General features: G+C 39.3%; 1 protein-coding gene across 11 annotated transcripts in view; it reads right to left on the bottom strand.

Annotated features, from left to right (window-relative positions):
• LOC127431166 (CDK5 regulatory subunit-associated protein 2-like) overlaps positions 1-16,487 on the bottom strand; it is a 61,956-nt gene that overhangs the window by 20,744 nt on the left and 24,725 nt on the right. For 7 of the 11 annotated variants that reach the window (XM_051681456.1, XM_051681464.1, XM_051681458.1 and 4 more), the window contains exons 10-28: positions 16,250-16,384; positions 15,117-15,236; positions 13,581-13,685; positions 12,494-12,712; positions 12,185-12,355; positions 11,994-12,104; positions 9,358-9,495; positions 9,088-9,267; positions 8,611-8,805; positions 6,240-6,431; positions 5,746-5,878; positions 5,287-5,426; positions 5,088-5,204; positions 4,845-4,991; positions 4,513-4,625; positions 3,695-3,834; positions 697-873; positions 496-605; positions 180-314 (exon numbers count right to left, since the gene is read on the bottom strand). In XM_051681456.1, coding sequence (XP_051537416.1) covers positions 180-314; positions 496-605; positions 697-873; positions 3,695-3,834; positions 4,513-4,625; positions 4,845-4,991; positions 5,088-5,204; positions 5,287-5,426; positions 5,746-5,878; positions 6,240-6,431; positions 8,611-8,805; positions 9,088-9,267; positions 9,358-9,495; positions 11,994-12,104; positions 12,185-12,355; positions 12,494-12,712; positions 13,581-13,685; positions 15,117-15,236; positions 16,250-16,384 — 2,778 coding nt within the window. The remainder of the gene's footprint in view (positions 1-179; positions 315-495; positions 606-696; positions 874-3,694; positions 3,835-4,512; positions 4,626-4,844; positions 4,992-5,087; positions 5,205-5,286; positions 5,427-5,745; positions 5,879-6,239; positions 6,432-8,610; positions 8,806-9,087; positions 9,268-9,357; positions 9,496-11,993; positions 12,105-12,184; positions 12,356-12,493; positions 12,713-13,580; positions 13,686-15,116; positions 15,237-16,249; positions 16,385-16,487) is intronic. The other 4 variants (XM_051681459.1, XM_051681467.1, XM_051681460.1 and 1 more) reach the window with 3 other exon arrangements.

Here is a 16,487-nt window from a genome sequence, read left to right as displayed (position 1 = left end):
CTGACAAAGCACAAAATTGGAAGCTTAGAGGTTAAAGGTCACAGGTCAAGAGGTTAAAAGGGGAAAAAAAAATGGGCCCCTTCTACAATTGGAGTCACAGCTGAAAATATTTCACAATATTCATTGCATTTATAAGGCAAAAATTGGAAAGACTGTGCCTGTGAGGATGTAATAATAACCTTTAATATCTTGGTAGGAGTTGAAAGTTTGATAAGGTCTGGCTCTTTCAGAGAGTCTCTTGGATCATTACCCACAATGCCTTTCTCCATCAGTCTCTTCTGTAGTTCAGCATTTACTGCCTGTAGCTCCGAGACCTTAAAGTGAGAGTAAAATACTTTAAAAGGGGCTATAAAAGGGGACACTTTTGTAGCATTTATTTTTTCACAGAAGTCAAAAAATGCTGGTCAAGGTTTCTTGCACTACACACAGACATGTTTTAGTTCTGCATGACCATTTTCCACCTGTTCTCTATAGCATCGTTTCATGTAGACTTACCTTTAGTCTGAGTTGCTCTATAGTCAAGTGCTGCAGCTCCTCCTCTGGCCCCTCCCCCACACATATACTCATGTAGGACGTCTGCTCGCCAATCAAACTCAGTGTGTCCACTTAAAATGATCAGATTAATTAGCATAAAAATAAATAATAAATAGTACTCTGAAAAACTGTTCAATCAGAGTCTTGAACTACAATACCTACTTAATTTAAACGAGTATTGGCTAAATGATTGATGCACGTATGTACCGGAATCGTTGGCCTGCCCGACCCCTCCTCCTCTGTTTTGAATCTGCCCCAGTCGGGCTTGCAGAGAGGCGTTCCAGCGCTGGGCTTCCTCCAGTGCATCACGCATGCTCTCTAACTCTGAAGGGTTTGAACCTACAAGTAAACACAGACACAGTTAGTGACACATTCAATACATTTCAACATGCTGATTATATCACCCTAAGATTTAGCATCTCAAAAATCTATACAACCTTATTTTCTACACATTTCATTTTTTGTTCTTTTAATTATTTATAGGAGAGAAAAGTGAGGACAGAAAATGACAGGGAAAAGAGGGGGAACTGTGATTCAAACATGCATCACACACATATGAGCACCACAGCTCAATATGTAGGAACAAGTGTGCTAACCGCTACGTCACAGTTTTGACTGTTTCTGAAAGTAATCTCATGCAGAGATCATTATTGTACCAAGGTCTCGAATTAAACTGAGATGTTAAAGTATACTGACTCAAAATCAAGCCTGAGGGTAAAAAAGGGAGAGAGCTGCCATAAGACATGTGTAGGAAGGAAGCTAATCAGGTGCTCAATAAGCATGTGCACTGTAAAATAAAAATTTCAGATAATATTTAATTTAATTGTGGGAATAAATAGAGGTAGATGAAAAAACAGAGTTTTTATTCTCATACAATCAAATAACGGTCTAAAACTACAGAGCTCCGTTCACACTGCCGGCGGTATCACGCGATACAATCCTATTCATTTTCAATGAGAGCAGTTCAGAAAATGTTTACTTTATGCAAATCACGAGCAACATTCGCAAGCGACTACCAATGAGAGTAAAGACAGCGGAGCTCACGTCACCTGTCTCCAGGGCAGTTTGTGTGAGATACTAGAGTGCAGGCAAGATTTCTGTGAGCGATTTCACTATTCTATATCATTTGTCTCTAACCACATACATGGATAAAGCCTAATAAAAATCATGCATGGAAAACTGTCAGCATTCCGAGTGAGTTTGATTCATACATTGTTAGATTGTTCATCTTGCTTATGACATGAAGTATTAAGCACTACTGCAGGTTATATTAATCTACTCTTTCGTGCAAAATGTTCATTTTTAGAAGCAATAGAACTGATTCCTTGTCAAATTAGAATATCTTAGTTTTACCAGCAGTATAATCTGTAATCACAATTTCCAAAGCTACTATGGCCAGATGTGCAGTCCACCAATAACATTAAGCGACAGCAGTAGGAACTCCCACCAGCTTCACAGATTGCAGAGTCTAGCAACACCAAGTGACAATATCGTTTGAGGTGCGAACAGGGCTCAAGTCTTATTCTTTTTAGGATTGAAAGGGCATCAAAAAGGCAAGTCACCCAAAGCAGATGGCCAAAAGAGGATTATAGGTCAACTGCAGAGTGCATGCATACACACAAACCTTCAGCCTATTTTTCAGTTTCTGTGTAATTGAGCACTGTCTTTTTTGTTTCTTTATGCAAGCCTGAGTTCAGTCACAGGAATACAGTGAATTTATGAAGACGTTTTGATGGATGTAAAGGACAAACAGTGGCTTGTTTGTGAGAGAAAATGAAAAACAAAAGAAAAAGGCCCTTGTTAGTCTACATGAAATAGATATGTATAGGGAACAGACCCTCATTCAGAATAGAATAGTTTACTGCTTACTGAAAATTGCACAGTATACACTGTATACAGACTATTTTTTTTAAATAGTATGTTAAACAGTATGTATTTTGCAATAAACATTTTAAAAAGCAGTATGCTGAGGGGACCTGGGTTGCTCAGCGAGTATTGATGCTGACTACCACCTCTGGAGTTGCAAGTTCGAATCCAGGGTGTGCTGAGTGACTCCAGCCAGGTCTCCTAAACATCCAAATTGGCCCGGTTGCTAGGGAGGGTAGAGTCACATGGGGTAACCTCCTCGTGGTTGCTATAATGTGGTTCGTTCTTGGTGGGGCACGTGGTGAGTTGTGCGTGGATGCCGCGGAGAATAGCGTGAAGCCTCCACACATGCTATGTCGCCACGGTAACGCGCTCAACAAGCCACGTGATAAGATGTGCGGATGCAACTGAGATTCATCCTCTACCACCCGGATTGAAGCGAGTCACTACGCCACCACGAGGACTTAGAGCGCATTGGGAATTGGGCATTCCAAATTGGGGAAAAAAAAAAAAGGAAAAAAAATCAACAACAACAACATAAAAAGCAGTATGCTGCATTGTAAAATGTTGCTACTATAATTAAACTTTGGAGAAATATCTTATCATTTGACAGTCAAAAAATTTATTTTTTTAGTTTATTTGCCACATTGAAAATGGTGGGTCAAGTTGAGTACATTGCATTGTGGGATAAAGTGTTCCATGCAGTGCGCACTGGTTGTATGCTGCACAATTTTGGAAAATGTGTAAGGTCATCCGGGTATTCCATGCATTCATCCAAAATAAACAGTGTGCAATATACTGTAGAAACGTCTTTCTAAAATAAAAATAAAAAAGCTTGAGTGTTTGTGTAAATGAGTACATGTTCAAAAGCAGGGGTTGGGTGAGTTTATTAGTGCTTTATTAGAGCCACACGGACAGTAAGAAGACTTTATTAGAACGAAAAACAATAAATGACTTCACAGTTGAGCGAAGAACAGACCAGAAAACATACAGGTAAAACATGATGAATGAGAGTCAAAACAGCATAAACAATGGCATGAAAAATGCTTTACTGAGAGAACATAACAGTGAAGGACAGTTGGAAAACAGCAAAACAGAAAAACAGAGAGATGCACATGAACAAGGACAGCTATGGATGGAGAACATTGAAAAGGGAGGATGGAGCAAAATCTTGAACATTCTTAAAAAATGCATGTAGGCATACTTTTACTAAGTTTTGTGAGACAGCTTCTGTTTGTCTATCTTCAAAGCATGAGATCAGATTGGTTGTCAGTGTTCTCTGTCTGTACTGCACCTTCTTTCTGATTGGCCCTCTGGATCTCCCTCTGTAGCTGATCTCTGAGCTCTGTGTTCATCTGAACGCCACTCTCTAGCTGCTGTCTGAGGAGTGACACTGCTGTGAGCTCCAACTGTAAAGCCTGCAGCCTCCCAACACTGAAACAACATTGAGAAAAAAATGAAACATCATTCAAATTAAACAGGCCTTTCAAAATATTGCCATCACATTACGATGGAACAACAGGAATGATTTTTGTTACCTTAAAAGGATAGTTCAGCCAAAAATTTAAAATTCTCTCATCATTTACTCACCCTCATGTCATCCCAGATGTGTATGACTTTCTTTCTTCTGCAGAACACAAATGATGGTTTTTAGAAGAATATCTCAGCGCTATAGGTTCATACAATGCAAGTGAATGGTGACTAGAACTTTGAAGCTCCAAAAAGCACATAAAGGCATCATAAAAGTAATGCATACAACTTCAGTGGTTAAATCCATATCTTCAGAAGCAATATGATAGGTGTGTCTGAGAAACAGATAAATATTATGTTTTTCACCTACACCTATCATATCACTTCTGAAGACATGGATTTAACCATTTGAGTCATATGGATTACTTTTATGCTGCATTTGTGCTTTTTTGAGCTTCAAAGTTTTGGACCCTGTTGACTTGCATTGTATGGACCTACAGAGCTGAGATATTCTTCTAAAAATCTTCATTTGTGTTCTGTGGAAGAAAGAAAGTCATACACATCTGGAATGGCATGAGGGTGAGTAAATGATGAGAGAATTTTCATATTCCTTTAACACTCAACAATAGCACATACACACACCTGTCACGCTCTTTGACGGCTCTGATGAGGTTGGAGTAGAGATGCTGCTCGGCTCTCAGAGCGCGGTTTAACTCTGCCTGCTCAGTCACAAGATCAGACAGAGATGCCACATTCTACCAAAATAAAAAAGCACAAGGTCAGAGGTCGCCACAACACAGAAGGTGCAACAGAATCTCAGACTATCACCCCAAAAAATAACAAAGAACACTTTTATGTGATGTTTATGTGTATCTTAGGGTAAGGATGCTAACATGCATGTCTGCATGACCTTGAGTTGCATGTGTAGATCAATACCTGTAAGACTAACAGTTTTTTTGTGTTTGTGTATATACCTGCTGTTGGCTATCTCCTCCAATGATGGTTCTCTCTCTCTGAGGGAGAGAAGAGAGACTGGATTCAGTCTCACCAGGTTGGGAAGCTTGATCACGGGTCAGAGGAGGTCGGCTGTTTCCTCGCTGAGACAAACGCAGGTGCAGCTCCTGCAGAGGCGAGAACCACTCAGTTACCAGGATAATACTCATAAAAAACCACAGTCAGACCATGAATTCAAAATGTGTGTTTAAATGTACACTTACAGTGATAATTTCCTCTTTAGTGTTGAGTGTAGACGTAAGGGACTCAATATTGGCTGTCTGTCCCTCTAATTGTGTCTCCAGTCCTAATACCTTAGACTGAAGCTCTGCTAGAGATATCTGTCTCACACACAAACACAGTTACTCAGAAATGTTTGAAACACTGAAAAATCCAGAAATTCTTATGCGATTGCAAACAGACCTTGAGCTGGTTCTCTCTCTTCAGTGCTGCATTCAGAGCTTCTGTTTTCTCTGCGAGCTCTTTCTTCAAAACTACAGAAGATTTCGTATTGACTGGAGTTTTATCCATAGTTTCCTCACTGTTTCTCCTGCTCAGCTCAGCTATAAACACACACATACACAACAGATAAAACTTGTAATAAAGTACTTTATATTTTGCATGTGCAATATATAGGTGGCCATATTATTATTATTGTTTTTTTATATTAAGAGCTTTTCTTCAACAAGTTAACATTTTTCTATGGCAGGTTTCATAAGTACTAAACATCTTTTCCACTGAAAATATAATGTATTGATGCCTGATTTTACTTCTACAGTACGTTGGAGCTCTGGAATTAATTTTTTTCACTTAAAATGAGCAAAAATCAAAACAAAACACATGATTCTTTGTTGCATTATTGCTATAGAAACACACTCTCACCTTCCCTCTCCTCAAGTTTATCCTGCAGCACCTGAATGGTCTGTCTCAGCTCCAACACCTGAGGGGCCAGAGCTTCACCTGTTCTCATTTCCAACAGGATGTGATCTTTCTCCCTCCCACGTTCCAACAGTTTCTGTAAAACAAAGAGCATAATACTTGTCAACAAATTCATAATGTTAATGATCCAAGCATGTACACAGTCGGGTCCTCTAATATAAGAAGTCTGCCATCAAAGAGTTCTGAAGGAGCCGACACAATTACGGCACGCAAAAGTCGAAAATATACCATCTTATCATTCGTCACGAAAATGCAGCAAACAAACATCACCGCCGACACTTGTGCATTCAACTCCACATAAATCTAGCTTTACGAGTGTTGTGAACACAGCCAATTTGTATAAACTCAAATCTGCTGCTTGTGTGAAAAACATATGTGGTATCTGAAGTTAATCTAGCACTTAAATGGGTTTCATTTGAAATCGGCTAATATCTCACATTAATGAGAGCGTCCTTTTCCGCCAACATGGCACGGAGTTCAGCAGTCTCTAGGTGACCCTCTTGTGTCGACGTGGTGCTCAGTCTCTGTGTTTTTCCAAGCTGCATCTGCATGTCTGCCAGCTGCCTGCGCAGATCCTGTAGTTCAAAAGCGTGATTGCTCGAAGCCTGTGTGTGACGCTCTGCACTCGCCTACGGACACAAAAATACACACATTATGCTAACACTGTGTGTATGTGTATAATATATATATATATAATATATATATATACACATACACACACACACACACACACACAGTTGAAGTCAGAAGTTTACATACACCTTAGTCAAATACATTTAAACTCAAAGTTTTTCACAATTCCTGACATTTAATCGTAGAAAACATTCCTGTCTTAAGTCAGTTAGGATCCCTACTTTATTTTAAGAATGTGAAATGTCAGAATAATAGTAGAGAGAATGATTTATTTCAGCTTTTATTTCTTTCATCACATTCCCAGTGGGTCAGAAGTTTATATACACCTTGTTAGTATTTGGTAGCATTGCCTTTAAATTGTTTAACTTGGGTCAAACGTTTTGGGTAACCTTCCACAAGCTTCTCACAATAAGTTGCTGGAATTTTGGCCCATTCCTCCAGACAGAACTGGTGTGTCAGGTTTAAAGGCCTCCTTGCTTGCACACACTTTCATCAGATTGAGGTCAGGGCTTTGTGACTTTGTTGTTCTTAAGCCATTTTGCCACAAATTTGGAGGTATGCTTGGGGTCATTGTCCATTTGGAAGACCCACTTGCGACCGAGCTTTAACTTCCTGGCTGATGTCTTGAGATGTTCCTTCAATATATTCACATAAATTTCCTTCCTCATGATGCCATCTATTTTGTGAAGTACACCAGTCCCTCCTGCAGCAAAGCACCCCCACAACATGATGCTGCCACCCCCATGCTTCACGGTTGGGATGGTGTTCTTCGGCTTGCAAACCTCACCCTTTTTCCTCCAAACATAACGGTGGTCATTATGGCCAAACAGTTCAATATTTGTTTCATCAGACCAGAGGACATTTCTCCAAAAAGTACAATCTTTGTCCCCACATGCACTTGCAAACTGTAGTCTGGCTTTTTTTATGGTGGTTTTGGAGCAGTGGCTTCATCCTTGCTGAGCAGCCTTTCGGATTATGTCGATATAGGACTCGTTTTACTGTGGATATAGATACTTGTCTCCCTGTTTCCTCCAGCATCTTCACAAGGTCCTTTGCTGTTGTTCTGGGATTGATTTGCAATTTTATCACCAAAATAAATTCATCTCTAGTAGACAGAATACATCTCCTTCCTGAGCGGTATGATGGCTGCGTGGTCCCTTGGTGTTTATACTTGCGTACTATTGTTTGTACAGATGAATGTGGTACCTTCAGGCATTTGGAAAATGCTCCCAAGGATGAACCAGACTTGCATTTTGCGACCATTTTTCCTAACAGTGCGATTAAACTTTGCAAGAGGTTAAACTTTGCATTGGTGCGACTACAAAGTTTCCCGACTCTGATTGTGTGCTGTCGTTTTTTTGTTGCGCATGAGAAATATCAAACAGCAAACGTTCAAAATGCGAGAGGAAACAGCTCTACCCGGATCAGTCACCGCGGCTCAATGGACAGATCAGCGCAGAGCACGTGCATTTTCACGTGGACCAGTCTCGAGTGCTCAGACTGGTGTACTACCCCCTTGAGATTTGTTGTAGAAAGTATATGTCCATAAGTAGCTTCAGTGAGAAAATGAGGTACGTTCAGTGAACAGACTGTTTTATATTCATTTACAATACGAATATCGTGGTATCGCGTCGCATCTGGTTAGGAACTGCCCACCCACTCAGCACCCCACCCCCAATATTAATCAGCCGGTAGACTGTGGCTATCCGCTTTCCTACAGCAACCGTGAAGCTGTGTTCATGATTCATGTCAAAGTGTCAACGCCAGTGTTAAACGCCGCTTTGAACTCAAAGATGTTTTGAGAAAAAAATTTTCATTCTGGTGATAGAATGTGCTTGATGTGATTCTGTGGTAATAAAAATGCACCTTACATAGGTCCCATCTAGGCTTTTTTGTACATTAAATAGCATTAAAATTTCCTTGCTCCATCAGTTGATCACTGACAAGAAGCGCTGTTGTGTGTGCTTGCAGTGTGTCCGTCAGTGTAGTGCCTCCGGGCGGACACATTACAAAAGTTCCGCCCTCCCAAAAAGGGTTATATTAACTATAAATGTGTTAATCGCATTTAAGAACAATTTATGAGTTAAACTTTTTTAATTAATCGCATGCGTTAACAGCACTAATATATATATATATACAGTATACATAAACATATAGAGCACGTGTGTGTGTTACCCTCAGTAGCTGGTCTTTGCTGCTGATGGTGGCCAGCAGGTTTTCCACAGTGGTCTGGTTCTCAGTCACCAGCCTTTCTCTGTCTTTCACTGCCTCAGAAAGCATGACCTCTGTGACCTTTAATCTCTGGCTCATCTGCTCTGCCAGGTCCCGACCCTGAGATTCTGATTGGCTTAGAACCATATTGGACATCTCCTGTAGAGCCACGAGAAATCAAAAGAGAAAATAAGACTTTTTTTATTTTTTATTTTTTGTAAAATAGCTAACAGACCATCTGCATATATAGACATTCACTGCAGCCAAACTAGGCCCAATGTGACAACATCGGTGTCAAGTGATTTTTCTGTCCTGAAGCAACAAAAGCAAGCCATTCTGAACATACCTGATGTTTGGACTAATGAGTTTTCACTGTGGGGGGAGCTACCTGGCAACAATAAAAGAAACACAGGGAACAACAGCGCATGAGCGTGTGTTTACCTCCATGTCTTTTGTTTTGTTGTCCAGTGCTTGTTGTAAGTGTTGTATAATAGAGTCTTTCTCTCTCAGAGCTCGCTGTAGGTTCTCTTCAGTCTCATTTTTACACCTCTGAAGATTCTTCAAGGTGTTCAACAGCTGCTGCAGCTCAAGATCTTTCTCCTTTATTAGAGCATCAAAACTCTATACACACAGACAGAAAGCAACCCATCACACCTCACAGAAATCAAATCATGCAATGAAACATTTTCCAACATACACACATACACTTACAGTAATGGTCTCTTCATTGTGTGAGAGCAGGTTGTTGAGGTGTTCCACATCTCTCTCTTTCTCTCTCACACTCAGCTGTAACAAATGGATCTCATTTTCTTTCTCCTCCACGGCAGCAAACTTATCATCCAGTGCTTTCTGCACAAATAAACACAGTGAAACACAAAAAGACCTCAAATATACCACAAGATTTAATGTCAACGATATCTGGAATGAGACCTGCAATATATGCTGAAAGACAAACTTTTATCCGCTGCCAGAACTACTGCCAATGGCAGTAAACATGTCAACTCTACAAGGAATTGTTTAGCTTTATGCAGTCAAGTGTTACCCTCTACTCAATTTTATAGTTCTTAGGTATGGACTTCATAATCTTTATTAGGACTGGGTAACAATATTGGTTTTCCGATGCATGGAAATCATAATTTGAACAATCTCGATATCAATCCTTAAATGCCAAGATCGATCTTTTACTATAAGCTGAACTTTCTACAATGAGAGTAAATCACTTTATGTGATTAGCTTCTGGCTGGTAAACGTTCAGATTTCACTCACTAGTGATTGCGTAGTATTAGCTAAAAAGTAGTTCAACATCCTTTCACTGAGTGTTGAGAAAAGTGTGGTTCAACTCATTCCGTGTCCAATGTATGTCCAAAGAAAAAATCCACGCAACTAATTTGTCACTGATAAATGTCTGTTTTCATATCCTTTCTGTTCTTACAGTCAATTGCCCCTTTGCTAAGCTCTGCCCCCCTTGGTTACGGTGGCTTGCTCTGACAAGCTCTGTAGAACTCCCCATTGGAACGAACGGGAGATGGCCGTCAACAGCGCATTTTTTGGCAAAATATTCTCATAAATGGAATGGATAATATCAACAAAAAAACAAAAAAATTTAAGAAAGAAAAACACTACGTGTATCCTCTCTAGGTACCTCGTGTCACTACTAAAAGTGACCCGGCAACAAAGTGTTTTACATTTTTTGGATCATTTTGATAAAATCCCGCTTAAAACTACTCAAACACACATTATTCCCGTAGGCTCTCATTTGAAAATAGCAAACGTGTCAGAGTAATTGCGGCCCGGCAACATAATTTTTTTATTTTTATTATTCTAATCATGCATAGCACAGATGATATAAAGCCATTCGAGTCTCTCTCGTTAATATGCGATCATATAAAGACGCTCTTTATAGAAGTGCCAGTTTTCTTAAAGAGACAGTAACGATTTCTACATGTTCTACAAATCAATGTAAGTACATGTAAATAGTATAAATTATGCATTAAACAATTAACATGTACCGAAATATAATATATTCTATAGGATATCATATTTATTGATGAAATACATGGATTTGTACATTTTTAAAAAGCTAAAATGTGACCAACATGAGGAAAAGCATATCAAATAGAATTAGTAAAATTAATATTTTCGTAATGTACCTAGTTAGAAGGTCCCCTGTGTAATTAACAATATTAGATGGGAGAGAATTTTTTTTTTTCCATTTGTAGGCAAAATGGACATTATAAATGAAATATACCCTTATGAATCAATATTGAATAGAATCGTCTAGAAATCAGAATCAAATCGAAAAATCTGTATCAATAGCCAACCTAATCTTTATTTCATAAAGTTAATTATTCCAAATGGCAATTTCATGAATAAAAAGTAATTTCACACCACATAACCCATCAAGTGTTAAATGGTTTAAAGGTGTTATACTCTACATTTGTTTTTTTTTTCCTTCTCCCAATTTGGAATGCCCAATTCCCAATGTGCTTTTTTTATTTAAGTCCTCGTGGTGGCGTAGTGATTCGCCTCAGTTCGGGTGGCGGAGGACGAATCCCAGTTGCCTCCGCGTCTGAGACCGGCAACCCGCGCATCTTATCACGTGGCTTGTTGAGCGCGTTGCCACGGAGACATAGCGCGTGTGGAGGCTTCACGCCATCCACCGCGGCAACCATACTCAACTCACCACGCGCCCCATCGAGAACAAACCACATTATAGCGACCACGAGGAGGTTACCCCATGTGACTCTACCCTCCCTAGCAACCGGGCCAATTTGGTTGCTTAGGAGACTTGGGTGGAGTCACTCAGCACGCCCTGGGATTCGAACTAGCGAACTCCAGGGGTGGTAGCCAGCGTATTTTACCACTGAGCTACTCAGGCCCCCCATACTCTACATTTTTGAAGCATGTACATTTTTTCCCCTGAAGTCCACTTATGGTATAAACCAAAAAAACTCAATTTTATGACAATTGCCCATCCTCTCTCTGACACTTAGAATTAAAATGTTTTTTTTTTCTACAGTACAGTTGTAAGACTTCTATATAAAAATGATCTCTTTTATGATTGGCTAACCTCTTCACACGTGAAAACTATTGACATTGTGACAATATTACTTCTGAATACAGAATGAGCGTTATGCAAATGTTGGTGAGCTCATGGTTCTGGCATCACAGCCATGATGATTTCTGAATGAGGAGTTTTTCGACTGAGGATAAGCTTTGTGTTGTGAATGTTAGAGTATGTCTAAATAGCACATTTAATTTTATTTCAAAAGAGCAAGAAAAATCCATGATATGATAGATTTTCCACGATGACCTGTTTAAGAAAGAAAAAGAAAAGAGACACAAACCTCAAGAGCTTTCTCTTTCTCCTTCAGCCGTGCTCTCAGTTTAGCCACCATGATGTCACCTCCATCCTGAGTTTTATTCTTCTCCAGATCTCTCACCATATTCATATAGTCCTGAAGAATAGTCTGGAGTGAGTGCGTGAGTGAGCAAGCAAGTGAGTGATGACAGAGCAGTGTTGTGTTTGTGTGTGTACCTGTAGCTGCTGGTCTTTATGATTCAGGTTCGCTGTGAGACGGTCTATGGTGTTCTGTAGTTTTTGCTCAGAAGCGCGGTTCTGTTCCTGCTGTTCTAGACGCAGCTGTTCTAGAGCGTTCTCTCTGTCAGTTAGACTACCGTTCAGCTTCTTTAACTGGTTCTGCAAATCCTGCAGGGCAACAAAGGAAAGAAATACAAAATAAAGAGTGAGTGGCATTGAGAAGTCTGAATCATTTTGGTGAATACGTTTTATTGGTTCCAAGTTTGAACCAATCTTTCATAACAATGAGTGGTGTGTCTGCCACACATTAATAGTCTTGTCTCCTTTCTTCTTCTGCTGTTGTAGTTGTTCCAGCTCCTGTTCCAGCTGCAGTTTGGCCTGCTGAAGGAGGGAGAGCTCGGAATCCCTGCTACCCAGCACACGCTGCAACCGCTGGGCATCCAGCTGCAACGAGTGAGCCTCCATCTGGAGCCGCGACAATTCAGCCTGCTGCTCCAGGAGAAGAGACTGCTGATCTTCAGCTCCCTGAAACACACAGAAGACTGTTAGGCTTTATTCACACTTACAGCCCAAATTTGATTTCTACTCTTAGTTATAAAAGTAATTTGATAGAATACTTAACCAACCAATGTAGATATACCGTATTTTCCGGAAATAAAGTCGCAACTGACTATGAGTCGCACTAGCAGAGAACGTATCGGCAGGCACTAGGACCTGAGAGCAGCCGCCCGACTTCATTTCAGCTTTTTAGATGTCAAACATGTTCCTTGAATATTATAGTACCTCAGAATCTACACATCGTACCACTGTGTTTTTCGGCTTGTTTTAAAGGGACAATTTGCTTTATGTTTCATGAAAAAAAACATCACAAGTAAGCCACATCTGTTCATAACATCTGTAACTATGCTGTGCTGTGTAAATAAACAGCTTTTAGTCTGAGAGTAAAACAGTATGCCTGTTGTATTCTATTCATTCATTAACATTAGCGACTGCCTATCTGTGGATATTTCTGATATTTGCAACCATATTTGCAATGTATTAATTATCATGTTCACTGACTGAATGTTTTTACTACGAGTATGATTAAACATTATTTTATGGGCATGTTAGGAGCTGCGTTTGATAGTGGTCTAGTGATGGACAAAATATTTAAACTGGATGCATAAAGTACTTTGTTAAGGCAAAATATTCTGAATTAGCAACTTTAAAATGCTTCTACCATCTCATCTGTTTAGGTGTGTGTATGTATTATGTATATAGTAAGTCGCTTCAGACTATAAGTCGCAGGACCTTTCAGATGATGAAAAAACACTGCGACTTATATTCCGGAAAATACGGTACATAAAATTAACAAAAAACAAAACAAAACACATATTTAAATTTGTTCACACACAATGTTCCATGCCTGATATTTCTGTAATTTGGCTTTATGAAGGGCCTCTCGAGCTTTGACTAGAGCCTGATCCCTGTCCTCAAGATCATGAGACAAATCCTCAATCTGAAAGACAGAGACAGAAAGAGAGAATTAACAAGAGACAGCGAAACAGATATTACCGCAAGTCAAAAGACATCAAAAACACTTTATTTTAATTCTCTGCTCTGAAGCAAACTAAATTTAAAAAGATAACTAGTGATGCACCGAAATGAACATTTTTGGCCAAAACCGGAACTTCTGGAGACACTGGCCGAACACCGAAACCCAAAAATATTTTATATATATATATATATATATACACACACTATATGGCCAAACGTTTGTGGACACCATATGTGCTTAATGAACATTTGATTTCAAAACCTTAGGCATCAATTTCCACCTTTGCTGTAATAACAGCATTCACTCTTTTGGGAAGGTTTTCCACTATACTGTATGTAGTAACATGGCTGCAGGGATTTGCTCTCATTCAGACACAAGGCTATCAGTGAGGTCAGGAACTGATGTTGGTCGATGGGGCCTGACTTACAGTTGCTGTTCCAGTTCACCCCAAAACCGATCAGAGGGGCTCAGGTCTGGGCTTTGTGCAGGCCAGTCAGTTTCTTCCACGCAAGACACAGTAAAACATTTCTTTATGGACCTCACTTTGTTCACAGGGGCATTGTCATGCTGGAACCGAAAAGGGCTATCCCCGAACAGTTGCCACAAATTTGGAAGCACACAAAGCCCAAGCCATTACATAAAGAAACATTACGATTTTTCTTTACTGGATTTAATGGAGTAACCAAATTCGTTAATTAGAAGGGGGTGTCCACAAACCTTTGGCCATATAGTGTATGTATGTATATATATTATTTTTATTAGACTTTGGAATAATTATATCTATCTATCTACTTTATCTGTGACAGTTTCAGATGAAAAGCGCAATTATGCACAAGACCGCAAGCGGCGGATGCAAAGCAAGTTGAGTTGGATTCGTGTTTGACACCACTGATTTAGAATACGGCTCGGCTCGAACAGTAGGTGGGGATATTTAACAGTGATATGTGATGGAGGCTCAAGCTAAACTGCCTCACAGCCTCTGAAAACACAAGGAAAAACACTTTATTAATGCGCTGATATTCAAGAGAGCGATCGCTTCATGACACAAACATACACATACTGTACAGATGAGAATCTCAATTATAAGCACAATCTTGTTACCATCAATATATATTTAAACATTAGCTGCTGTATACATCTTTTTGCATAAAACACTGCATGTCAACGATGTATGTTTCTTCATGTCAGTGTCTTTGTTTCTTGATTTTAAAGTAACAGTTTTTGTTCTCTTTCGGACGAAAACCGAAAATAGCATTTTTGGCCAAAAAATTTCGTCGGCCGAAATTTTGGTGCATCCCTAGTGGTTAAAGTATGTCTTTCAAGATCGTTTTCAATTACACCAAGAAACCAGATTCACTGCTTCGTGACAGAAGTTGAGTGAGTAATTCAAACCTCTTTCTCCTTCTCCTTCAGAACCAGACTGAGGCCCTGGATGGTTTTATCTCGTTTCAGAGAGTTCTTCTTCTCTGCCTCCAGTTCCATCTCTCTCTCCTGCAGCTCATCAGAAAGTGCCTGAAACAAACATTTTCCAAAAAGTAAATATAAAACAGCATTTGCAAACCATTTTACCACTACAATTTGTCATACTTCCAAGTGAAACAATAACAAATAAATAAAGTAAGAAGGACGGGGCATGGTTTAATCCATTGGGAATTGATCAAATCGAGAAAAGTGGGCTTTCATACCAGAATGGTATAGGTGGTTAAAGAAGGGCTTGAGAAATAAGAGGGATTGGTGACAGATATAATCATGATGTCAGCTAGAGGTAGACCAATATATCGGCTCTACCGATTAATCTATTTTGGGATTATCGGTTTTCAGCAAAAATCTTCCGATAGTTGCCGATAGTTTTTTTTTTCTGTGGCTAGCGCTGAATAATTCCACAGTTACAGTAGAATGGCTTGGTTCTACAATATAACAGCGGTCTCTTGAAGTGAAATAAAAACAATCACTGACTGAAAATATTCATAGTTTTATCCTCACTTCAATGCACATTTGGTTATTTTGATTAATTTATCAAGTGTCCTAAATTTAAGCGAGGGCATGAAAAGAAAACTGTGACTAAATGGAAACGTGCATATAGAGTGAATATAGAGGCTATAAAAAGCTTAATTTGGTAAATAATTAAATATCGAGTACTGTTACGGAGTCTCGAAATAACTAAAAATAAGAGTCTAGAAATCGTCTTTTCAGAGCCCATGCCATTATATGAGACACATATGAGTCAATATATTTTTATGACTGATTCTGAAGCAACCATTTTTGGAATAACATGCAATGATGAATTGTGCAAAATAAGAAGAGCAACATGTATTAAAAAGTAAATAGTGTGAAATGTTATGCTTACTTTAAATGTCATTAATTGACAATAAATTTGTCCTTACTGAAGTTAAACTTCAGTATGTGTTTAGAGCAGTAACAATCGCAATCCTATTACGATATTATGATGTATTATATCATGAAATACATATTGTGATCCTTAGGTAGTTGGTGACACAGCCCACATCTGTTTGTGCAGTATTTACGTTCTTCTCTTTTTCTGTGTCTTCCAGCGTGCATTTGAGCATCTGGTTGCTGCTCTTGGCCGTGTTGACCTCTTCAGTCAGCTGTCTGGTCTTCTGCTCCAATCTGCTCAATTCATTCTGCTTTTCTACACACACCTGTAACACACGCAAGCATATAACACATATAACCACTTATACACAACAGAATATAGAATCTATAGAATCATTTAAAACACACACATTGCCTATAGTTACCTAG

Source organism: Myxocyprinus asiaticus, chromosome 40, assembly GCF_019703515.2.
Source record: "Myxocyprinus asiaticus isolate MX2 ecotype Aquarium Trade chromosome 40, UBuf_Myxa_2, whole genome shotgun sequence".
Lineage (NCBI taxonomy): Eukaryota > Metazoa > Chordata > Actinopteri > Cypriniformes > Catostomidae > Myxocyprinus > Myxocyprinus asiaticus.
This window is presented reverse-complemented; position numbering and strand designations above follow the sequence as displayed.